The sequence below is a fragment of the Medicago truncatula genome, chromosome 4 (assembly GCF_003473485.1).
Source record: "Medicago truncatula cultivar Jemalong A17 chromosome 4, MtrunA17r5.0-ANR, whole genome shotgun sequence".
In the NCBI taxonomy this organism is placed as follows: domain Eukaryota; kingdom Viridiplantae; phylum Streptophyta; class Magnoliopsida; order Fabales; family Fabaceae; genus Medicago; species Medicago truncatula.
The window spans coordinates 58,935,757-58,962,045 of NC_053045.1; the positions used below are offsets into that span (position 1 = coordinate 58,935,757).

General features: G+C 34.3%; 2 protein-coding genes across 3 annotated transcripts in view; both read right to left on the reverse strand.

The window, feature by feature from the left end:
* LOC25494139 (hydroxyproline O-galactosyltransferase GALT3) lies at window positions 1-4,606 on the reverse strand. 2 transcript variants are annotated; one of them, XM_013602889.3, is made up of 8 exons: window positions 4,388-4,578; window positions 3,169-3,994; window positions 2,580-2,815; window positions 2,219-2,497; window positions 1,851-1,979; window positions 1,248-1,424; window positions 1,049-1,156; window positions 1-361 (listed from the first exon to the last, which is right to left on the reverse strand). In XM_013602889.3, the coding sequence occupies exons 2-8, from the start codon at window positions 3,959-3,961 to the stop codon at window positions 155-157; spliced, it is 1,929 nt and encodes a 642-aa protein (XP_013458343.1). In that variant the 5' UTR covers window positions 3,962-3,994; window positions 4,388-4,578; the 3' UTR covers window positions 1-154. The 2 variants fall into 2 exon arrangements, with proteins under 2 accessions (XP_013458343.1, XP_024638672.1); XM_024782904.2 differs by having other exon boundaries at window positions 155-361; window positions 4,487-4,606.
* Window positions 4,607-10,578: 5,972 nt separating this feature from the next.
* The window catches only part of LOC25494140 (uncharacterized), a 50,315-nt gene continuing 34,604 nt past the window's right edge, over window positions 10,579-26,289 (reverse strand). The window contains exons 39-63 of the mRNA XM_024782589.2: window positions 23,778-24,473; window positions 23,354-23,672; window positions 22,526-22,684; window positions 22,237-22,400; window positions 21,946-22,126; window positions 21,598-21,867; window positions 21,297-21,503; window positions 21,158-21,212; window positions 20,782-20,912; window positions 20,176-20,682; window positions 19,279-20,082; window positions 19,080-19,156; window positions 18,172-18,619; window positions 17,636-17,722; window positions 17,303-17,458; window positions 17,003-17,187; window positions 16,108-16,632; window positions 15,493-15,670; window positions 15,238-15,383; window positions 15,034-15,160; window positions 13,876-14,097; window positions 13,361-13,717; window positions 11,861-12,019; window positions 11,487-11,774; window positions 10,579-11,257 (exon numbers count right to left, since the gene is read on the reverse strand). Of these exons, the coding sequence (XP_024638357.1) occupies window positions 11,099-11,257; window positions 11,487-11,774; window positions 11,861-12,019; window positions 13,361-13,717; window positions 13,876-14,097; window positions 15,034-15,160; window positions 15,238-15,383; window positions 15,493-15,670; window positions 16,108-16,632; window positions 17,003-17,187; window positions 17,303-17,458; window positions 17,636-17,722; window positions 18,172-18,619; window positions 19,080-19,156; window positions 19,279-20,082; window positions 20,176-20,682; window positions 20,782-20,912; window positions 21,158-21,212; window positions 21,297-21,503; window positions 21,598-21,867; window positions 21,946-22,126; window positions 22,237-22,400; window positions 22,526-22,684; window positions 23,354-23,672; window positions 23,778-24,473 (6,607 nt within the window). The 3' untranslated portion in view covers window positions 10,579-11,098. The remainder of the gene's footprint in view (window positions 11,258-11,486; window positions 11,775-11,860; window positions 12,020-13,360; window positions 13,718-13,875; window positions 14,098-15,033; window positions 15,161-15,237; window positions 15,384-15,492; window positions 15,671-16,107; window positions 16,633-17,002; window positions 17,188-17,302; window positions 17,459-17,635; window positions 17,723-18,171; window positions 18,620-19,079; window positions 19,157-19,278; window positions 20,083-20,175; window positions 20,683-20,781; window positions 20,913-21,157; window positions 21,213-21,296; window positions 21,504-21,597; window positions 21,868-21,945; window positions 22,127-22,236; window positions 22,401-22,525; window positions 22,685-23,353; window positions 23,673-23,777; window positions 24,474-26,289) is intronic.

Genomic DNA, 26,289 nt, shown 5'->3' on the forward strand with positions numbered 1-26,289 from the left:
TGACTAAATCAATGAACAGTGGAATACAACAAATAAAATGATTAGTAATTACAACATATTAAACTACACATTTAAATACAGCTCAAACCTCATAATCAACAGAGTTTATTAATTATAGCTACAAAACTTTGATATCTACTCACAGCATTGATATCTACTCACAACATTCTGGTTTGTGTTCTTTCTGCAGTTTCTCCCAAAGGCATAACACCATCCTTGGATTTTGATAATGAGCAAGTACATAATTTGAGTCACATCCAGCATTGTAAAACCTCTCGTCATTCTCATAGTGAACTTCTTTTCCACCATTCCTAAATTGTTCAATCCATATGCCCATGGCAACATCTTCTAATTTGAAGAACTGTGAATAAATAAAGAAATAAAATTGAGCAGTAAATGGAAGGTAGAAAGACATATATAGCAAGATGAATAGGAGAAAAATGCAATGATGCCAATTTAGCTTTTTGCAAATACACATTTAAAATGATACTCTGTGTATGTCCATTTAAGCTCCAATTCATTTAACACAAGTGGTTCCCAGGAAATTTTGTGATATTGAAGTGTGATTTTATTCCTCTTAAAATTTGGATAGGGCTTAACTCAATCCTTACAAAACCAGCTTGTAAGGTGAGGATTGCCCCCATTTATAAATTCATTTTCAGACTTTCTCATCCATGTGAGACTCTCAACGCAGATGTCTCACATCCAGGGGTAGACATATGGAGCGTGACCCAAGTAGTCCAATAGCGAGTGGCCCAATGGATTTTGGTCAGGCTTTAATACCATCTCAAAATTTGGGTTGGGCCTAACTCAACCATTACAAAACCTGGCTTGTAAGGTCAGGATTACCCCCACTTATGAACTCATTTTGCGGACTTATCTCATCAAATGTGGGGACTCTTAGCAATTCCCAATCCCTACAATCAAGTAATGGGTGTAGCGACCTGTTGACACTTCTAATACGAGAAAACTCTTAAGATATATCCTTGAAATATCCAAAAGATTATAACAAAAAACTTCATGATGGGAAAGGAGGAATTCTTCTTACCTTGAGTTTTCTTTCCTGGTGGCCAAAGACAACGAATTTTGCTATGTCGCGAGATATGACATATCCAGGACCATGTGCCCATGGTGGGTATGTATCATGTGGCCATTCCTAAAATAACAATATGATAATGATTAATAGAAAAAGAAAAAAATTAACGGGAGGATACTAATTTAACTTTTCACTATATAGAGGCTAATACCTCGTCACTGATGTACCATTTGCTGTCCTTATCCCTATCAGGAGATGATTTAGAAGATATTAGACCGTACAAGAGGCCTTCAGATGGCTTCCCTTTGAGGCTGGAAAGCACTTCATCAACCCTTATGAAAGCATCATCATCTGTTTTCATGATGTATTTAGACGGAATGATTTTTGTCTGCAGTTAAAAAATAAAATAAAAATAAATAACATTATGGTCTTTAAACTAGTACAACATAACAAACTTAGTGATTTGATCGCTAAATAAAAACCATTGCTTAGATTAAAAAAATAACATTACGCTATCAAAGAGTTGCATAGAAAAGAAGGTTGCTACTTGCTAGAACAAATACTATTGTCAATAAAATTGTTATTCCAAGTATTCCTCTGGGGAGACAGAAGAATATAAAAACAATTAAGTTCATCTTTGCCAAGAGTCCTGCGAAGTTGTACTGTTTAACTAGTTAGTTGGAGATTTGACAAGACAGTGAGTTAGGTGACACTCAAAGAATGTGATAGTCATTGGCAAATTGACCAGCATTAACTGACAAATAAGCAACAATAATCACAATATCTTCTTTTCATATGATGTTAATCAACTTACCCCCAGAATACAAATTGCAATTGTCTTCAAAGAAATCAAACTATAATAATCAACAAAAGGCATTAACTGGATATCTCCATATGCTTGAGCTTCCCTCCATAATTCAAGATTAACTCTATTATTCTTATGCTGCAATCAGATGTAATAAAATATCACAGAACAGTTTTTATTGTTTAAGAAGAGAGGAAAATAATTTAAAGGAAGAAAACTCTGCTATATTATTGAATGCATGGTTTAGTCCACACTATAACATTGGTATTTTAATTCAGTTTCACCTATTGCCATTTTATTGTGCTAAAAAAATCATGTGATTCTTTTGATAATGATTTCAGCATTCGGATATCACAAGTCTGAAATACATGACTTACAAGTCCAATGAAAAATCTGACAGCAACGTCACCAGAACGTACAGCCTCAAATTGCATCCAAGACCTCCTCAGAGCCATTCGACGCTCAAAGTTATTTCCGGTAGAGAATACCCCGATCAATAAAACAAGCCTTTTTCTAGGGATAGCTGGAGCCTTCAGGTTCTCAACATCAACAACTATATCATTATCTTCTGTAACAGGTAAACCTTTAGCCAGAACTGATAACAGACTTAAACTGCCTGCTACTTTAATCGTGTTGACTAACCATGGTTCAAGTTTCTGCATCCACAAAAATATAAAATGTTGGAATGGCCATTCCAATTATTTAATTTTTAGCAGTATTTATCTTCCTATATCATACCTCCCTATATGCAAAAGATGTTTCATGCCTTCCATTTACAGTCATATGAAATCCTTCTGACCCAACCCACAATGTGGCAGTGAAAGGATTAGCCTCAGAAAAAGGGAAATTAGCAGTTCTATGTGCACTTTCTGAGGAAATATTAGAAGGTATATCGCTAGTAGGTTGACCAGCATTTACATTCTCTTCGTTGTTACTTCTGACAGCTTGTACATTGCAGAGAACAAGCTCATCAACTACATCATAGAGTTGGACAATTTAGAATTCACCACTAAAAGCTTCCCTCATAAAAAACTGCACTCAAGAATAAAAGGAAGCAAGATAGCATAACCTGAGGTGTTGCTAATGTAGTTACTACAGCCTACTAAGGAATGAAGATGGTATTTAAACATGACATAATCCAAGCTAGGTTCAAATTATAAATCAATAGTTTTATATCCTCGAAATAAAAATCACATATTTCTAGTTGGTTTTGCTTTTTGTCCATTATAATTGCATGCAAACAAATTTAACATGTAAAGTTCTATCAATGATCATCACTTCTACCAATGAAAGACTCGTGAATATATGATAATCATGCTAAATATACCTTTGCGGATGTTAGCAGAACCATGAGCAGGGCATCTTTCCTCTTTCCCCCACCCAAAATCACTAGTCCATGTATTTTGAACAATATACGGCATCTCTGTCATGTTTTCTCCAGGAAGACTCACATTATAATGCAAGATAATTGGGGGATTTGGCTCCTCTTCTAGCTCTTGTCCAGCTAGCTCAATCTGAAAGCTACTGTTTTGTCCATTAGGGATGCCAATCAGTGTAATAGAAGAATCTACGACCAAACCACAAGGGAGATCCAGTGTGATTTCACTATCTGTCATTGTCTTGCCAAGTTTGGTCACAGAGAATGGACAGTTTTGATTTTCTGGGCCATCTATCTTACTAATCTTCGAGGCTTTGTCATTTTCAACAGTTGACAGCAACTCTTTCCAAGCTACAGAAGCCTCTTTAACTCCTTGAGCTATTTCGGGCAAAGCATCTGACCTCGACAGCAACAAACGTAAATGTGTCCAAACAAGTACAACATTCATCTCTTGTTCAGATAAAAATTTTGCGCCATAAAGATCATCTAGCCCTGTGACATGTATCAAATGTGGCCGTTTTGTTGGTTTCGGTGCCATTTTCTGATCTGCATCGAAAGAGGTTACTACTGCAACATGGTTGTTTTCTTTAATAGAATCATTTGGTGGTGAATGGTTATTGAAAAAACTGTATGCTGACTGTTTTGTTGACTGCTTTTGTGGCTGAATTCCTTTAAGACTGTACAGTAGAAACAACGTCATACCTAAAGCCATGATAAAAAGGCCTCCATACAACTTCTTCATTTTCAATAAACCTTGAAATAAATATAAACGTTTCTGCAGACAAAGAATTTGACGAGTCTCATCATAAAATGAATAAAAAAAAAAAAAGTCATCTAGGAGTACACGTGTCCAACACTAACACATGTTGTTACATTCGTCTGAGTTTGATTGAATCTAGAATCTCCAACTAAGTATTCCTTAACTCAAACAAACCAGTTGAGCTACCCAAACCCCATATATTGGAAATGTATTATGAACATGAGCATGAGTAAATTGTACACTCCAGAAAAATAGATAGAAAATAAAATAAATGAATCAGTGAGTTTACATTATTGAATCTTAATTGACATGGTTTGACCAAGAAATAAGAAAGTTTAAAACAGTTGAATGAATGCAAGTAAAGTAAAGTGTAGTGTTATTTGATGAGTTCATTTCCTAAGCTCATACCTTGATTTTGTGCTGAATAAACCTAATTCAAATGTTTGAGTAAAGAAAAGCGCGAGATCCGCATATGTGAATTTGAAAGAGAAAAGAGCAGAAACTCACCAGCTCCAGCTCCAGGTGTTAAACACTCATACCTATTCACCACCATATTCATAACACCGATTCAACAAATTAGTAAAGAAATAAATACTAATGTAGTTGAAATTTTTAATAATCCTATGTAAACAATAGTATAAAGAAAAACTCAACATGATTTTAATTTTAATTTTCTATTATCATTTTATTTATTTAGACTTAAGTGCAGTTTTGCCCCTATTTTGACTCAAACGAAGTTTTACCCCCTCTATTTTTAAAACTCTGAATTTCTTATATTAAATATTCTGAATTAAAAAAAAGAAAATATCAATAAATAAAAAATGTAACTTAAAATAATAATAATAATAATCATCATTTTGCTTATATTTCCTTCAAAAAATCATTTTTTTTTTTGTGCAAAATCATTTTGCTTATACGGACACACCAAAATCCAAAATCTAAAAAATCATTTTACTTTGCTCAAAAAATAAAAACATTTTACTTATATTTCCTTCCATGTATTTTTAATGGAATTTTCTTGTGTTTATTCTGATTTTTTTCCTACCTTTTATCTCAATTTTCCAGTATTTTTTATGCTTTTTTACTTCTTTTTTCTCCGATTTCCTGCTTTTTTCTGGATTTTATGGTATTTTTAAAAAAAAGTTATTCCAAATTTTGTAATTAAAAAAATGGGTAAAACTCCGTTTGAGTTAAAATAGGGAGGCAAAACTGCACTTAAGTCATTTATTTATGTTTAACTAGCGAAGTTTTTTCCATTTTTCTATTACATTAACGATTGAAAATTATGGACGGTGTATTTTTTTATTAAAAGTAAAAATATAAATGTTATATGCTTTTAAATTATAACAAATCAGTCATCGTGAACTTAACTCAGTTGAAAGAGATGATGCATAGCAAATCAATCATGATTATCTATTTCAATACACCAACTAATATAAATAAAAAATATAATCTAAATTCTTATATTTTTAAAGACACAAGCAACAATCTTTATTATAGAAAAAGTTATCTGATGGTATAATTGGAATAATGAAAAAGTAAATATAGATATACTCATCTAGTACGTTACACTTTTTAAAAGATAAATGAAAAAATTGAATATATAAATACTCATATCGTGTTTGTTATACTTTTATTTATTTGTTGTATGTGTTATTTGCATTAAAAGTTGAGTGTAATTTTAAAAAGAAAAAAAATCAGCCCAAAAGAGTCAAAATAAACTTTTTTTTTGTTACATATTTTCTTTATATTTTTATAGAGTAATTATTTTATATTTTACCAAAAAAAACATTAATAATTTTGATTTATGCTCTTTCATAATCTAATTGTGTTTTTACTTTTTACTCTTTCTCTCTGTTGTCTTTAATTAATAAGAAGAAAAAATATATTTTTTCAAAACTTATCTCAGTTGTATAAATATGATTATATATTTTTTATTAGTTTGGATTTTTTTATTTTTTTTATGGTTTGAGCAAATTTTAGGATGGTGTACGTTAAACAATGGGTGGGTTGTTGGTTGATCCTGGAATATATTTACGGGTAATTTTCGATCCCTCGGCAATCATTCTCATATTTTTGTCCAAATTACACAAATATTTTGTTTATGTTAAAATATGGTTTTAGTCCCTGTAAATATGATTCATTTTGGTTTTAGTCCCTGCAAACAAAAAATTTTGCAGGGACTTTTTTTAAAAACAAAATATTTTGCAGGGATCAAAAACTACAAAATTGGTTCAGTTATAATGTGCCACGTATGCAAATCATCACAAAAGTCAGGGACTATTTTCAAAAACAAAATATTTTGCAGGGATCAAAAACAAAATTTTCTTTTTACAGGGACTAAAATCAACATGAGACATATTTGCATGGAGTAAAACCATATTTTAGCCTTTTGTTTATTATATGAATCGTATATGTGAGTTGAACCTTTGAAGACTCACTATGGTTATAGTAGATTTTAAGGTGTAGCCAGTGTAAATATAAGTTTACAAATCACATATCCAAAAATACGTTAGCGTCAAACTTTGAATCCACATCATCGCTACAAGAATCAATTTTTTGCTAATCGAGTCGATATTTATTGGCAAAATTATACAAATTTGTACACTTTTTTTTCTATTTCTTTAAATGATAGTTGTTTCTTCTTTTGTAAAAACCAAAATAGATTTTCTAATCTACTTTTTGTAAAGTATGACCCTTGAAGACATCACATTTATAATATGATTATTGTTATATTGGAAAATAAAATAAAATTGGTGCACGAGGCTAAAACATAACCAAAAAAACAAGAACAAAAAGAGAGCTACTCTCTCAAAAAGAAAATTTCAGCCGCATCACTTTGGAGGAGATTCTAAAGGTTCACCGGAGGAGACTCGTAACGAAGAAACTCATCATCAGAAGAGGCACCAAATTTGGCGAAAAAATCTGCACATTGATTCCTTTCCCTAAGGGTGTGATTAACCATAACAATTCCCTACTTCAATAACTCTTATGTCTTGAATTAAAACAACATAAGCATGAAACCTCATTGGGGGACCATTGAGGATGTTGATACAGTGTAAAGAGTCAGAGTAGCAAACAAAATCAGTAATACTCATTTCTTTGGCCAACAAGAGACCCTTATAGATGGCATAAAGCTCATCATACAAGATCAAATGAATTTTGAATGTATCCAGAAAAGCCTGACAAGTAAAAACCTGCATAATTCCTTAAAATTCCTCCATAACCAACTCTTCTAGGAGATCCAAGGCAACTTCCATCAACATTTAGAATGACACAAGAATGATTATTGTTGTTCCACTTAATGAATTGGTCTTCATCAGTAGTACTAGAGATGGAAGGATGACAAGCTTTTAGGGTATCAACCATACCTTGAATGTTGAAGGATAATTTAGCATTCAACCAGTTCTCGTTTTCTAAACACATCATGTTACGATTCCTCCATGTCCACCAAATAGTTGCTGCAAAAAGGAAAGGGTAAGGGTCATCACTCCATTCTTGATCCAATTTATAGCATCCTCATTAGAGAAAAAATCAGATTGATTAAAACCTGCTTGCTGCCACAAGTGCTTAGAATGGGTGCAATCACGCACACAATGAAGAAAAGTCTCATCATGAAGGCCGCACCTACTACACACTGCAGAATGAACTATATTTCTATGATTCAACATAGAGATAGTAGGAACCGAGTTGTGGCAAGCTAACCAAACAAGAAAGTGATTATCGTTAAAAGAATTATTCTCCGGCAATATAACATGGGAGAGACCAGATAATAATTATTCTTTAGATTGCCAATATAACATGGGAGAGACCACACACATAAAAGTATAACATAAAATATTTTTTTTGAAAAATATATGTTAAAGAATTATTTTTTTAATAGAAAATGTTAATGAAGGGTTGAATTATGTGTTTTTTCTATTTAAAACTTTAGAAAAATTAATACAATAAATTAAATATTTGACGGATATTATTAATTAATATATGTATTTTGACGAGATATTTATGCAGAAAAGAAAATAAATTTCAAAAATAGAAAAATTTATTCATATTATCATGGGAGTGACACGCGTACATACAAAACTTTAAATTTGAATATGATTTAATAAATAAATTTAATTATGTTATTTAAAAAATATTAAAATAAATTAGAAAATTTTAAAGTATAATTAGTATTAAGACAATCAACTTTTTTAATTAAGAGTAGGTAAGACAATCGAATCTTTAATATTTGTAGTAAGAAAGTCAAATTTAAAAATTTGTTCATAATTAGTAGTTAGACAATCAAATTTTAAAATTTTGTTTATAATTTAACCTTTTACACATATCAAGAGAATCAACTTTCTTTTGTTATTTTTAAGGACAAAACTTACCTACGTTTCCATAGGTACAGTTTTTACTGTTTGCCAATAGAAAAGTGACATGTGGATAATTAAATTAAATTTTGTTTAAATAACTTAATGCCGTTAATTTGTTTTTGTCAACGGTTTCCTCCTTTTAACAATGTTCTTAACACGTCTGAAAAATATTGTTCAAAAACTTAAGCTATTAAGCATAAATTAAACAAATTTGAATTGGGTAAGGACTAATACTCCGTGCTGAAACTTTTTGAAGGGACTAAGAACTATTAAAATTACATCATTGCTTTTTTTACATCAAAAATTTGCTAATAACACATGAAAATGACGAAATTACCCCTAATAGTTCAATTGATATTAGAGTAAATTACACTCCTCTTTCCTCAAAGATGCTTGAATTACACTCCACTTCTCTCTTATGTTAAAATATACACTCTCATCCCCTCTTATTCAAAACATATTAGAAAATATTTCACTCCCCTCCCTTGAGAGAAGCTTGAATTACATTCCCCTCCCCTCTTAAGTTAAAATCTACGCTTTAGTCCCTCAATAATTTTTTTTTTATTTCCAATAATCTAGCAAAGAAATAATCTAGCACACTTCAAAGAAAAATAACATTGCAAGTTCATTTTAATATAATCAAATTTTGAATACATATCTTTCTCTATTTTTTATTCACAATTCATTAACATATAATTTTAAACCCTCTTGTAAAATATGAAACAACCCAAAATAAAATTAAAATATGTGAAAAATTGCTAAGAATCGATTAAGTATAGTTATTTAAAAGTGAATTTTGTACTCTAAATTATAAAATATTTAAATTTAATTGTCATTGACATTTAGATTATAAAGATACGAATTTATATTTTTTAAATGGTGATTCAAAATTAATATATATTATAAAAATATTTATTTATGTTAAAATAGATTAAAGTGTAGTCCCTATTTAATTATTAAAGGAGGGGGTTGTAATTCAAGCATCTTATAGGGGAGGAGAGTATAAATTTTACTTTTCAAAGGAATAGAGGGTATATTTTAACATAAGAGGGGAGTGTATTTCAAACATCTTTGAGAAGAGGGGAATGTAATTTACTCTTGATATTATCGGTTAGTTCCTATTCTCTCTCATCTTTAACCTTATCCCCCCTTCTTTGTCTGAAAGGTCCAGCTGCGATAGAAAACATCCACCTCTGTCATCTTCATCCCCATTGCAATCACTTCTTTTTTCCCCTCCGTTTCCTTCTATTCCTCTCTTTTTAGCTTTGAATTTAAATTTTATGATGACTAAAACTCAGAGTATGTTATCTTCAATTTCAATTTGCATTAAAAAACCCAAAATTTTCAAATTTCTAACATACTATGGTGCCATATATAATTCAATCTCGGTAGTTTTTTATTTAGATCTTTTCTCTTTGTTTCATGTTTTTTTTCTTCAATTCCTTCACCCCTGCTCCTCTTCCGGTACCTACAGGAACTTGATAGTTTGAAACTAGCGTGAAGAATTATTAAAAAATATTAAAATCTACTCAACTACTATTATCTTTGCTATTGTAATCTCCACTGCATTAAAAAAACAAATAAATCATTGCTATTGTGGTAAAACAGAAACACCAAAGAACAAAGATTAAGTAGAGTTTATTGTGTATCTGTACAAGATTGAGAAATTGAGAAGACACAATCGGTAGTTAACTTCTGCCAGGTCCTCAATAGTAGTTAACTACCGGTAGAGACATTTAAGTATTTTACTTGTTTTTTTAGGCAACTTTTGATGTAAGAAAAACAATTTTCTTAAGATTAAGAACAATTTTAAAAGATCCCAATTTTATAAGGATCAAAAATATATTTAACCCATAACTTATTGATCCAATACATAATTTAGGTCTTTAGCCAATTCAACTTTTCATATTATTTATTCCATTCAGTTCTATCATTTATAGATAACCAAACACAACCTAAGTTTTTGTCCCTACAATTTATGAAACACCTTTTTTTTACAAGTATTATTGTTAGTGGTATATTATATGATTTATTTTTTCTAATTTGGTAATGAGTTGGCATCTGTTTTGTGTGAATTCTTGCTCAGCCGATATGGGAAGAGATCACTCTTTATGTCAGGGTAAAGTCCTAACATTTATTAATGATGAAGCATACACAAACATTCAAAAATTGCATCTTCAAATGGAGGAACGCGATTATGATAAATTCCGAGGTCATGCAGAGCAACCACACATCATTGAGTTTTGCTCAATATGTCAAAATTTGAAAAGGGCATGGAGGTGGAGAAGTAAAGGTCCTTGCTATGAGCTGTGATTTTTTATATGTACAGTGAAATTGTTTTCCTTCAATACTATACAAGAACTATTGGAGATGATACAGAGGACTAATGCCTACCCCCTAAGAAATTCATTCATTTAGAATCAAAACCCCTCCCCCCTAACCAATTATTATTGGTTCGGTATATTGTTCTGGGAACTGACATTACTATCTCAATGGTAATAAAGAGGAAAATGCAAAAAATGATACTTTTCAAACCGAAGAGCAAATGTGCTCTTCTATGCCACCATTGGTTGAACGGATGTCAGAAAGAATAAGATCAAACAGGGGGCTCTTCTACACCACATTTGTTGAACGGATATCAGCAAGAATAAAATCAAACGAACAAATTGACGTTGCGAAAGGGCAAAATTTGGCTGGGCAATTTGAGATAAATCCTTGACTATGTTGAATGTAGTGAAGCAGTATATGATGAAACTCAATCCTAGTGATTGGAACTGCTTCCAAAACTCGAAGAGAGAGGAACTGATCCAGGCATCTGTTGTGGGGACCAGGGGCATACACCTTCTTTTGGGGTTACATCTACACTAGGACCATCAACAAGTGGTGAATATGGCTTGGTTACTTTATTTTTCAGCATTCCCTGAATATCAATGGAAACTAAGTCAGAACTGAGTAATATTATGTGTAATACTTGGGAACAAATATATGTTCATTAGGCATGCTTATGCATTTGAGAGTCACAGAAAAGTTTCCAAAAGTCAGTTTAGCCTGGTTCAGTTAATTAAATGTGAGAAGGATACCACAAGTAATACCTAACTAATAAACAAATGAATGTTAAATGAAGCACGATGAAGGGAATAAAAACATACTTTCGATGCACCTGGGCCATAAATGCTCAATGCATGGTCAATTGAAGAGTAGACTTGAAGAGCTTGATGGGATTCAGGGTTGCATTTTACAATGCGAACATTTTCTTTAACATCGAATGATCTAGACTTCAAATATAAAATGAGACGCGAAGGAGGAGATTTTGGGTTGTCTTTTTTTCCATGTGTCTGTTCCATTGCAGCCAAGTCATCCCACATTATATCCCACGCTATTGAACAAGGATCCTTTGCAGGGCTAAACTTCCTCTGAGCAATAATATTGGACGGTTGCTAACAACGAAAACAGATAGCTGATAAGTAACAGTGGATTGAAGAAAATGGGAATTCATTTATTGTTCAAAATCGCGAATACATACTTGCAGTAATATGACTCTTCTATGGGTAACCATGAGGATTTTCCCTTTTGGAAGCATGAAATGATCTTCATAAGCATCTGATAAAGCAAACTTTCCTCGAACTTTGAACAGATCAACCTGGCCAAAAAATGAACCTGATTCTGCCAACTGCAGTATGACCTTCATGAAAAAATATGGCAACTGTTTAAAATTGAGCTCCCAAAATAGTCAAATTTCATACAAAATCAAAAGATAAAAAGGAACTGAGGCTCATCGATTGCACAACTTGCTCATGAAATATAACAAGTGAATTAGATAGCAATTTTTTTGAGAAGTCACAGCAGTGACCATATCCCCATGGAGCTTAGCATTTGAAGTTGTGTTCCTGTGACTAGAAGGTCACAGGTTCAAGTCGTGAGATCAACCTCTTATAAATACAAGGTCTTAGAATTTGTGTTTGGGCCTAACACAGCCCCACAAAACCGGCCTGTGAGGTGATGACTACTCCCACTTATAAACACTTGTTTAGGCCATCTCTCATCCAATGCCGGACTCACAAGGTAAGGCTCCCAACAATTGAGACACAATGGGTCATGGAGGACCTGGGCCCTGCTGTGGTGAGAGCTAATCAAGCAATAACAATCCACAAAATTGAAATTTACTCTTAATAGCTGTAAGTATCTACTGGACAGCATTAAAGTTCAAGGGTAACAGCTATTGAAGCTCATAATAGGATTGGGTAGTATAAAAAGCTTTGGGCGTACTTGTTGGCAAGGTGTGACCACACACACTTTCTATCAGAGAATGAGTAAGAAAGGTAAGGGATGAATCTCAAAAGTAAGTTTTATTCACCCTACAGTACATAATGCACTAACTGCATCTGTACACTATTGACTCCATGGTCCAATTTAGTTGGCAGATTAACTGACTTCACTGACTGAATCAACTGCAACAACTAACTAACAAACTGTGTTAGAAAGTAAACATTGAATTATGCTACAACAATATTTACTAAAGTTTATGGTAAATTATTGAGACATTAGTTTAATTGAACGAGAGTAAACATTCTGTTAATGAGGGGTAATGGGAAATGTGCCTGTGTGATGAGAAATGCATGAATATAGACTTGTGAAAGTTTTACATTTGAGTTATTTTTGGGTTCAGGATCATTGGCAACATCAGAGATAGTCAGTAAAACAAAGTAGATCTTCAAATACATAATTTTATACAATCCTAGCATTTGGCCTTTTAGCCTACAAATGTAGTGTTTGTCGAAAGTTGCATATTTCAGAAATGAATTGTATATGTAAAACATTTGTTTCTTCAAATAAAAAGGTAGCATCTTTTCTTTGATCATAAAAATTGGGTGGATCTAAATAACTCTGCTTAGGATTTGAATGAGAATTAGATTTCTTCGTTTCACAATACATATCATACTTGTTATTATAATTAAAAGTTAAATGTTCAAATAACAGAACGAGCTTCAGGTTTGTGATTTATAGTTAGTTGAACACATGGTACCTGTCCTTGAGCTTTGTACTCATCATAGAGTTGAAGCAAATTATCACCACTTATAACACGAGGCAATCTCCTCCGGAGAAGTTGTTCATCAGATGTTAGAGCAGAAGCAATTTTCATTCTCATAGCATTGGCACCTTCTGTCGTTTTTGAAAGAAGGTCTAGAACACCACTCACTGGTTGCGCAGCTACACCAATAATACCCCTCCCAACACCCTGAACAAAACCTTCTACACCAGAAGTTTTTGCTCCTTCAAGAGGCTTCGTTAAAATGCCAGTTACTCCTCTGAATAAACCTTTAGCGAATGCACCACCTCCCTCTCTTAAAACATCACCAAAATCCTCCACACCTTTACTTTCCTGTCACACAGTTATATTAAACATGGCTATCAGCATCCTATCAAATCACGACACATGACCAGAGATTTTTAAAATTGCAAAATAAGAATAAGAATAACAAAAAAAAAAAAAAGGTAAGGAAAGTATTTAAAGCACGAGAAAAGAACAGCCTAGACAACCTGTCTCTGTCTACTTTGAATGAACTTCTTATCCATAGACAATGCAGCTACACCTTTGCTCATATGTCCAAGTGCACTACTTGCATTACCCAATATATCGACACCTGAGAGCAGCTGAAGTGGTTGACCTAGAAGATCTTTCCGGATATTTGAGATAGCCATGCTAATCATAGAACTCTGCCTCATGCATACGTTCTCGTTGAACCTCTGGTTTATCCTGACCTGCATCAGCACATTTATCATTAGAAGCACTTCGTTATATTCTCCAAATCCTAAAACTGCGTAAACTTAAGGCATAGCATATCTTTTTTCAAAAAAAGGCACATCTCAAAATTTATCATGCCTAAGATCTTCAGCATTTATAGATATATCTGCAGAAAAGATAGGTTTCATAAATTGAGATTATTGCAAAATTAGTCAAACAATGTTATGAGCATGGTCAGAATATAGTGTTAGCGAAGCCTTTAACAGAATCCTATAATAGCTCCTGTCGGCGAGGCATTTAATCATGTTCTATAGAACAGAATCAGTTATAGTTAATGTAAGAATGAGAATCCACATCCGTTCTAATGGTTTTCAGACACCCCTAATATGTGTTGGGCAATACCGATCTAACATGTGCATCAGAACTATAAATAAGTAGATCACTGTAATCAGATCCCCTTCTGTATTCCACATTCTCTCAGAACAGAAATATTCAATACATAAATTCTCAAATATCTCTGCAATTTTCTCAGTTCAACTCATTTCTCGATTTTTCACCTGCTCAATTATTAATACACTCAATTCATTACATTCAATGCTTCTCTTTCTCTGTTTCAACATCTACATGAGATATTTTATGAGCCTAGTACCTGGTTGTTATTCTCTTGGAAAATTTTAACCATTTTACGGAACTTACTATTAGAATTTGGGTTGGGCCTAACTCAACCTTACAAAACCGCTTGTCAGGTGAGGGGTGTCTCTCTTTATAAACTATAGTCAGACATTATCTTTAATCTATGCGGGGCTTGGTTTTTCGAATACTTACATATCGCGTTCATAGTTAGAAAACAAACATAAAAGGCTGACTAAATAACCTTCAGCAAGAAGCTACTAGAGATTTACAGAAGGTTCCTTAAAATAAGGCAACTTAGAGAAAGAAACTAAAATACTTACAGGCATGTTTTCCGTGTTGCCTAATGCAGTCATTAAGGATGCCCAAAATCCAAGCACTCCCCTTGGTCTTTGACTTGGCGACATAGCCATCGACACTTTGAACCGTACTTCCGAAATATTAAGGACACTGTAATTGAAGGTAATGTCATGCAGTTTCTAAAAGCCCAACACAGTCACAGATAATCACACATTTCCATTGCTTACCCAATTTCGATGATTGGATCAACTGATGCGGCAGTAGTTTGAGATTCAGAAAGCCTACCGAGCTTCACCTGCTGGATCATTTCATGAAGGCGCCAAATAATAGGTTCATGGATGTTTATTAAAAAGGCAGCAGAACTTTCCGGCCCCTGCTTACCATAACCAGTTACAAAACAAGTCAAATCTCACGATTCATAAAAAAGTTATGAATTGACATATCTCTTTGCTAAATATTAATTGTCATCTGATAAAACTCACATGAAGACCAATATATGGATAGACACAAAGATCCAATGATCCATCTGACTGCATTGTAATGGAAAATTTCAGGATATAATCAGTTTCTGACACAACTCTCTGAGGCCTGAATAGAACTGGTGTTGGAGTTAATGGTAGTTGGTTGTCCACTTGTAGCCCACACATTCTGAGTTTAAATCTGGAACACCAGAGATATCACAATCTCAAAATTAGAATTTGTAAATAGAGTTGTGTTATTTGAACAACCATTTGATTGACAACTTTTGGGACAACCATAATTTTACAAAGAAAAAGAGGTCTTGACACAAAAATCAAAGCAATAGAGAGAGAAAGTAAAGACATGATGTGAGTATGAGAGGGAAAGTTGTTACAAAAGTTGTCAAAAAGTGGTTGTACAAATATCATTTCTCTTGTACATAATGGGACAACCAGACAAAAATGTCTTGTATAGTTATTTTAAATCTTGGCTGAGTTGTACCAGTCAACAAGATATTAGGTATGAACTGTATTTTCACCAGGAAACTTGAGAAAATGTAACTGAAAATATATAAATGTCCATTTTTCATGTTGCAAACGAATTCAAAGATGCATATGTTGACTAAATGCAAATCTCACCTACTGATTCCGGAGCCCAAACCAGTCGAATATGCCAGAACAAGATTCTGAATAGACAGGTACAAAATTTCTTCCGGTGTATGGTCAATAATAGACACCCCAAGCTCAGCAAGATCAACATTGATGTGAAACTCAAAGTCTGTATCTGACATTAGTTGTTGCTTTTGAGAGTCATTTACTGATAATGAATGTCTTCTGCTCAGAACTCTAATAGGTTCAATTTCAGGCATCCAATCACTGATCTTAACAACATTGGTTTTCTCTTCCTTTACAATTGTAACACGCAAGGCTCTGGTTGGTCCATCTGCTACTTGGAGAGGCTGGTGATCAGAAATTTCATCGATATCGTACTTCAGCGATTTCATTGGGTCAGTTCCATCTACCAAGAGTTCCAATAAACGTCTCCTACCAAGATCTTCCCACAGAAATGAAGCAGCGGAATTCGGAAGCAGCAACTGCCAGGAATCACCGATACCATCAGCTTGACGAATACGAATAGGCAGGAACATCGAACGATTTTCAACCCTGCCAATAGAAAAGTATATTAAAAACGGGGAAATGTCCAAACTAACAGAGTGATGTTGATGAAGAAAGCAAAGAAGTCAAGAAAATTTCGTCTCAAATCATAACCAAAATTTAGGCAACAACGGCATAGGTAGATGAAATAATGGGAAATACACAATCCTTCAAATGTTACTTAAAAATAATACATTACACACCTTATCTTGGTCAAGTTGATCCTAAAGCCAGGAAAATAATTGCTTCAAATGATTTTCACAAAATATACGGGGATACACGTAAATACTATTCTCATTTACTTCAGTGTTAAAAAAAAATATAAGAAAAGATTAATATTATGATGATTCATAGGGAAGATAATGAGAGGAAAAAAAACCTGTAAGGACTTGACAATGAATTTAGACGAAAAACAACTTCAAAGCGTGATCTCTTGGCACCACTTCTTACTGCTACCCTCAATTGCATTCTTTCATCTCCAACTTCTTTTTTCAAACTAATGCGCATCACACCTTCATAATTTACACTGAATGGTGTACTCCATTTGTAGCCATCGATACGCAACTGAATGCATATAGGATTTATATATGAATATAGCAGTTTCTCATAAGGAACTCTGTAAGATATAGATAACAAGGAAAATAAATAAGCTAGAAATATTTTGAAATTAATAATAAACCTTCAAAAATTCAACTTTAGCTGACGACTGCCATTCAAATGGTTTTGGAGGATCAGTGGGATGTATCCATACAACTGACTGAGTATCACATTGTTGTAAGCAGAGACTACATCCAATCCTATTGGTGAACATTGTATGTGGCTGGAAGTGAACCACCTGGACATCAAATAGTTTTAGAGTTACTAACATCAAGGGTATGGTATGGGGGCCGACTTGAAACACATGATGTGCAATAACCACGATAAGTTAAAAGATATTGCAGGAACATAAGAGTATAGACTATAAAATAAATTAATACATGCAAGTATTAGACTATTAGTATAACATTCCAACCTTTGTTCTGTCTGAAGTCATTTTCAACAATGCTGAAAGCTTGTAGTAAGATCCTTCAGATTTGAAAGCCTTAACATCAATGCGTTCCTACAAGAGTTTTAATGAACATTATATACTAAGTCAAAAACTATACTAATATGCATATGCATTGCCAACAACAGGCAGTTGGTTTGTCCATCTATCATGGTCCGTAAGTTATAAGTTATAAAAAAGTGATTTTGATATTCAATAATTTAGAGATTGATTTTTATAGGTATTTTTTTTTAAAAGTAGAATTGTTGTGTTTGTTTACCATAATGAAAATCAATGTTATGAAAAATGATTTTCTGGAGAAGCAACTCTAAAGATGTCTCATTTGAAGCAGTTTTAGATATTTCTTTTTTCAGATTCTTATTTTTTACAGGGGGGTAAAGCACTATTAACCCTTTTTTTCTTCAAAATTTGTGGATGAAAACTTCTAAAAGTTATTATTATTATTTTTTTAAAAAGTGATTTTTTCACGAAAAATGCCATAACAAACGAGCTGTAAGTAACACCTTGTTTTCCAGTTCAAGCAGAGATATCCCAGGGCTGTAAACTTCAGAATAGCGCATTGAAACAGAGATGCCCAACCTAGGAGACAGGTATGTGTCTTTCTGAGATTGAAATACCCCACTACGGCCAGCATAATCTTGTGGAGAAAGCATGCTAGGAAATGGACTATTATCTTCAATTGTTTCGAGTACTTGTAGGTTTCTCCTTGAACTAAAATGCCTTCTATCCATCGAGCTAATGGGATTTTTCAAAGCTGTCTTGGCAGACTTGACAGCCCTAGAGAGTAGGACTGAATCTGTCTCTGCATTTTCCAAAGGTTCCACTTCTACCAAACGATATGCCAATGGTAGAGAAGAATCATTGGCAATCCAATAAGGGACAAAAAGTCTTAGGGTTTTTGGTGCAGCACTGGTCCCACCCATGTCATGTTCTATACTCACACGCAATCTCCTGAAAAAATGATCATATATATCATCAATGCTAAAATAAAGATTACGCTTATAAAAAAATAATGTGTCAGTGCTATGTAACAAAAAGTCTGTAAAAAAGAATAGCAATTAGCTTATGATTTTGCACAATGGTATTAATTAACCCAAAGGTAGGACTGAATTCAAATGAAGAAACATTATGGAAAATCAGGCTCAAGAAACGCACAATATAACTACTAGTAAACTAGAAGATACATTTCAAGGGCATATTACATTTGAGAGCTTTGAGATCATCAAGCTCCAAAAATTAATTCAAATAAGAAAATAGACACAAGAAAAATATTACTCCCCAAAACACAGCAAAAGTACATCATCACTAAGAATAATATTGAAAAAGAATATCCATTATGATGGGTATTGCGTGAACACAAGTAACTTAAAAGAAAATTAATGTGACATCTGCAAAAAAACAGATTACAAACCTTCTACTTTGTCGGTGAACCATCCAGAAATATGAGACGTGATTTGAGAAAGAAGGATCCAGTAGAAGAATTGGGTCCTGTACAAGGGAAGCAAGGAAATAAGAAGAATAAGTAACAAGATTGCGAAGCACAGGCAATTTCAAATATAAATATCATAATCATACAATGATAATACATGCAGAGCAAGAATAGTTGTCACCTTTTCCATAACCCAACCATGCTGCACAGACAAAGTAAGATACAAAGGTTTCTGAATATCAACCGAATAGATATGTACACTCTGACGAGAAGAAATGACACCACGATGTCGCTCGACACAATTTCCTTCCTTTGTTTTCTCTGAGATTGAAAACTCAACAGGACAAGGAAGCCGGTTTTCCAATTTCATCGGAGAGAAAATAGATATTCTCCAATCATATACAGGTATATTTAGTTCAGTATTAAGGACTGAGGCATCTGTACCCACACTAAACCATAACTGTTTACTTCCACTGCTAGGGTTACAGCATAGAAGTATATCCTTTTTCTCCATCTCATTTAGCTTCAAAGAACAATTAGATGTCACACAATTTTGCCTAAAACCTGGATCTAACTGTTGGTCTTTGCTGTATATATAACTTGAACCAACAGCTACAGCGTGACCCCATGAATAAGAGGGTTGAGAGTTATCAAAACTAGGTCGAATTTGCAAATATTGTTCAGAGTCCTTTGACGTACTTCTCCATGATAAAAAGGTAGAAGCTCCAGGGTGCACGGTACTCACTCCACTATGCAAGGATTCTGCACTTTGCTGAGAAATTGTTTGTCTAGAACGAATCCAACGCCTTCGACGGACAACATCAGAGGATGACTTCGTTGAAGATTTTGATGAAGCAGGAGGCCATCTTAAATTTTTAATGTCTGGTCCATATGCCCACCCTTCCTTGTCAACATTCTGAAACTTGTCTATGGACCAACCTGAAGCCCATTTCCACCCAGGAGGAAGTGGAGGTTCAAAGAAGTCCTGAAAAAATGATACAGGTGAATGACGATTTTAATCAGTGTGATAGGTAAGGAAGTTAACAATTGATAACAGAAAGCCTATATATATGTGAACCTTCGATGAGTAAGAAAAGTCCCTTGTGCTCCAGTGTCCAGGATTATCAGGGTGTACACCTGGCCAATTGTTACCCCAACCTGATGATAACTGATAATACTGATTTTGAAAGACTTCTTCAACTACAGTATTCGAAGTGTGTGTTCCAAGGGAAGGATCATGACCAAAAGAAGCTAGACACGTTGAAATATTCAACATCACATCTGAATCATTCAGTACTGCGACAAGACCCCTCAAAATTACATGCTTCTTCCCATTTTTCATCACAACTTCCATACCAATATATTCATTTTGTAATGATTTTGGAGCAACTGAAAGTGGAAGCAATGATCGGATACTCTCCCACTCACCCTCTGGGTCAAGGCCCACCCAAAAACCTATGTCTCTAGTACTAGTATTTTCACTTTCCAATTCTTTTTGAAGGTTAACAATAGTATTTCTTTCAAAATAAGAAGTTGAAACAGAGAGGCAGCCATCATGCATGATTTCAACATTGCTTTGCTGAGCCTGCAAAAGTGAACGAGAAAGAAGCAAAACATTATAGAAATTTAATAACTTATCGGACGGACAAATCTGGTAAAAACGCAGTAATGTATGGTAACCAACCATTCTAGTAAGTGGATACGATCTAATATTTTGAACATCATATGGTTGATGAACCATTCTCACTGAAGCAACTTTCTTTAGAGTATTTGCACCATGTCCAACAGAAAAAGAAAGTGCACCTACGACATCCCCTGCATGATGAATACGCATGTTTTGAGGGAAAAAACAAAAACAAGCTGAGTTACAAAAAAAAGAACTCCACTGTGGAAATGATTAATGATAACTAATCATTTGAAGAAAATCTAACATGTGGGAATTTTGATTTGAGAGATTTGATTAATCAAATTTTCCTATAAACTTCTATAAACAAAGCCTCACTTAAAAGGGCAACCAAACAATATACGACATTTCACTAAATAAAGCAGTCAAGAAATACCTTTCCCAGCTTTTGCAGCAAGATTAGTAACCTCTATTTCCAATTTAGCAGGGGCCTGTAAAAAAAAAATTCAACGACCATCATAAAAAATACATAAAAAATAAAAATAAATAAACCTCATCAATTAATGATGCAATACCTTTCGGGGAACTTCAAATATAAAAAGTTCGTTCCACTTTACATTGCCTTCATCCCAATTATTAATTCTTGATATTACAGGCTTGACACACTTTGTTCTTGCACTCTGGGGAAAAAGCTTTTGCTGTTCTGATGCCTGACTGTCAACAACGAGACGCAATGCACAGAAGAAGCTATGACTGTTACCATCATCATTGATAGGTAAACCCTACAAAATTTGAAAAGAATTGATTTCAATGTTTTGGGTAGGAAGGAAAAGCAGGCATTCAATTAGAATTCTGCATAAGCATTTGCATCATGACCTTGGCTTCCAGTATCTGTACAGCAACATAAAAACGTGATTCTCTAGATTCATCTGCAACATTTAACCTATCTGAAAATCGCGGAGGTGGAATCCACACAGAAACACAATTTCCATGATGTAGCATATCAACTGTATCTACATCATGGTCGACTTTTTTGACAAAGATATCACACCCAAGCTTATTTTCTACTATCACAGTCTGCAAGTCATCCTCATCTAGTGCAGAAAATGTTGTACTTTCTCCTTTGCTGTGTTGACCACCAGCCTCCTGCAAACCAAACAGTTAGCAAGGCTTTTAAAAGATAGGAGCTCTAAAGAATAAATGGATAGGGGTTCAGATTTTGACCGCATTTAGCTTGGATGCTTTCTGTTCAAACTCTAACTGTCTTCTCCAGGAATGAACACTTCCCACAAAAGATTCAAGATTAGCTGCACTGACATTTACATTCAAGATGCTAGTTGCAGAAATTCGAATTCTCTTCCCTAATCCGAATGGTGGTTGAGCATTTGTATCAAATGTTTCAAACCTATCACACATGGTGGTTGCACATGAGTGAGGTAAAAACAACATACTGAATCATTGGTATATATTTTAATTAAAATATTGTACTGAGAAATAACATGACAGATCAATTACTTGAATATTCCATCAAATGGTTCCACGAGGGGTTCCCATGCCTCTAATTGTGCATTGAAGGTTGATGCAACAATGGAAGAAATAAGCACTGCATTCATCCCATGTAGTCCACCATGTGTTGCAAGCTTAATATTGGTAATTGTAGTGTCAAACAGGGGTCTCATCTGAAAGGTAGTTCAATTCAACGTTGAATTTATAAAATGATTACTCCTTTATCAAAAAACTTATCATTGATAAATGACTCGGAAAGTATTGGCATTTGTTTTTGTAATAGACAAAAAAAACATACCATTCCACATAAGCTGTCTAAAATCGTCAGGGAAAAATATCGCAGCTTCAGCTCAGCATTTACGTTCTCCCGCGTCTTAGGCTTTACTGAATCACCAATTATGTAAGCCAAACGGCTTGACGGCTTTTTAAGGTCAGAACGAGCCAGAAAAGTGCATGCCTACATGTATATAACATGATAAATAAACTTTTTGGAGTTTTAAAATGTTACAACAGCTCAACCGATATAAGCTTTTCCATAATGTAAATGTTAGTTATCTGAATTATCCTGTTCGGATTTGATTGTTATCTTTCTTTTTTGTATTTTTTTCCTCAGTTGAAGTAGATTGATTGGTATTTTCCATAGAAAATTTGGCTACATATTCAACCTCCATACCTCTTTACACGAATGAGAGAAACAATTATTATCTTTTCTCCTAAATTACATGGTACAAAGATTCATGCTCTGGTCAAGAAACTGACCCATCAATTGTGAAAACAGTGATGATTACCGCACTAATTCTAACTCTCACAAAAATTAGCATCTTAAGAGAGCGACCTATAAGGATCACACTCATCTAAAATCCCAACATAGAATTGTTACTCCCTCCATTTCACAATACTTGTCGCTTTTGGAGAATAATTTTGTTTCACATTACTTGTCATTTTCAAGTTTCAATGCAACATTAATTATTGGCTAAGGGTATTAGAGAGAGAAATGCAACATTACAAGCCAATCCTCACCTTACAAGCCAATTTGTTGGGGTTACGTTAGGCCCAATCATAAATTCAAAGAGACAATTATAAAGCATTTTTTATTGTATTCAGGAAAGGGAAAGTTATGGTTAACCTGATTTTCTACTTTCCAAATGCTCCAGGATTGAGGAGCTCTTGAACCTGCAGATCTTGATAGAGGAGCCTCATGAATGTTTGCTTGGCTAACAAGATCCATCCTAGGGCAGCAAAACAAATCTGCACGTGGTGCTTCATCTGTTCTCGTGACAACACAACCCAGAGAAACATAACCAGGAGGGGCAATAGGATACCAGAAGAAAACTTCCTCAATCCCTTTCCCTGCAATATGGGAAACTTTGGTAAATTGAAGAGGTTTTGAAGAGATTTCAGGATTGTCATTCTTGAAGATTATTCCCAGCGCAGGAGGTTCTAGGCTGAAAGGCAGGTAAAGAGAAAACATTAATCCCCATTAAACTTTCGACTAAACGATATGTGATAAAAGGTTTAGATAAATGGCTTAAAAGATAACAAGGTCTAACCCCTCAGTGATGCAATCTCCCAAGACAGCATAACCACGATGTGCAGTAGGTCGCCAAATAGAGACCGGACGGCGAAGGTCACTACCTTTGTCCCACCAAATCCTTTCAAAGTTTGGTGTAGACATATAGCAGTTGGTTGCCTTTGTAATAGACTTGAGAATATCCCATCCAGATGTAGTTGTGCTTTTTGTTGTCTGCTGATTATTATTTTCCTGGTCAGAATTAAAATCTGACACTAGACCCATAAGAGGAGCTCTATTTGAATTCCAGACAAGAAGATGATTTAAGTCGTATAATCTGTCTTTGAGAGGGAAGCCCGAAGAAGAATACGCAAAAAAAGAGCCAATAGCATTGTCAAGGCGCCATACGCTAAATCCGGAGGTAAATTGATCATTTGATGAGATATTAAATATGCAGTCCGAATACTTTGCTGATGTTAAAAGATCAGAACGTAGGCAATAAACAACATGATTTGGGGGTGGTTGGTTCCCAACATGAGCTACGCAACCTAGTGTTGTGTATCCTGGGGGCGCAACAGGCATCCAAAGAGAGCAATCACTTGCACCAACAGAATGGCCATTATTCCCACCTCCTCGAATATTCTGGAATGACCCAATAAGATGGAAATCAACAGGCTTCCTTACACGACCATATGTGTTACTTACTGCCATTACTGCCTGTGAAGGAGGAATTGGCCTGAAAAGACATTGAAATATAATATTAATGTAGTCAGAATTCAGATCAGAACCAGAACGAAGTTTCATAAAAAAAAAAATAGCAAAACAAGAACGTCATATTACATTTAGTATAGAATGTAGATGGAAAAACAATATTCACTGTTTTCTTGTATTCAAGAAATATTTTTGTTAATTAAAATCAATAAATTGTTAAGGTAGTTTGCATCATACAGTACTTTATCTCTTGAAGAAGTTTACATGAGAGGTGCTTCTGTTACAGTGATCTCTATTGAATGAATTGTGTTTTCTACATTGTGAACTCTGTTACAGTGATAGCTATTTATATGAGAGGTACTTCTGTGCCACCTCAACACATTCTGATGAGGCAGTTATCACCAGACAGCTGGCACACTAATCAACATATAAGACAGATTACAAAATAGCTAAACTTAGTAGTAATATCTATGCACTTCTCTGACAGAGCCATACGAGCTTACATGTAGTGAGTGCCATAGCTCAGTATTCAACCTCCGCACTGGATATAGCAACATTCCACTTCTTACTTTTCGATGAAATCAAATTGCCTCTAATAAGAACACAATGTCTTTGGGATGTACATCCTGCCAAATCTGCATCTATTGTATAGAACAATATCCGAATGGCCAATATCTGTGCAGACTAGACCTTTCCTAGGGTACCTTTAATGTATCTCAAAAGATTCTAACCACAGCATCACAATGGACATTGAAAGGGGAACTCATGAATTGATTCACAACTAAGTTTTTGTTGACACTAGGATTTTGGGATGTTTTCTAGGCCCACTGATTGTGAGCTCTGGTACAAACTTAAGACCGAGAGTTTGATGCTGAATAGCTTGAGCGAATAGCTTCCAGCATTTTGTATTTATAATAATAAGGCTTAAGTCCCCTGACTGTCCCAATGTTGCGATTTTGGCCCCCTATAGAAAAAAATGACAAATTTAGTCCCCTATGTTTTAGCCCCTTTGCAATAGTAGTCCTTTTCTCCAATTTTGACTTATTCAACGCTGGTGCGGCATCTCATTAAACCAGTTGGCATGCCACTAAGGTAATTAATGAATTAAAAATAATAATTCCACATAATCATTTATGAAATTAAATAGATAAAAAAAGAAAAAAAAACTCAGAAAATTGATGAATCTTCATCATCTACAACTTCATGGGAAAAAACCCAGAAAATCATCACCAAACCCAATTCTTCCTTTGTTGAATCTCAAACCTAAATCTCTCCTCAATCTCTGCCCTCCAAATCTGAGATTATGAGTAAGAAGAGGTGACTATCATGAGATTTAAAAGAAAAGGGTGTGGCTGCAAGAGAATTTGGGAGATTCAGGCTATTACTAAAAACCGCTCATCAATGTAGCTACAACATACAAGATTCAGGCTATTACTCAAACCATGATTGGAACTTTCCAAACAGTGAACAGTGAGGACATAAGTTCTTCTATCTTGCCGATTCTTAGATTCCACTTCATTCTCACTATCACTAGAAGAATCATTCTTCCTCCAAATTTTTCTCCTTTCAGGCTTTTTTGCCCCAACCCTCTTCTTATCACTCAAATCCCTAACCTAGGAACAGAACGAGGCTATTTACGGCGACGATTGGGCCTGGGCTTGGGGGGTTTCCAGGCCCCCTAATAATAAACTGTACAACAGGAATCCCTTGATTATAGAAATTAAATTCATTTTGTATCAGTCTAATTACATCAAAGATATATACATGGAAATAGAGAATATTCATATAGAAGAATATAAGGGAGATAGTTAAAAAAAATAATTCTATTGACTACGGATATC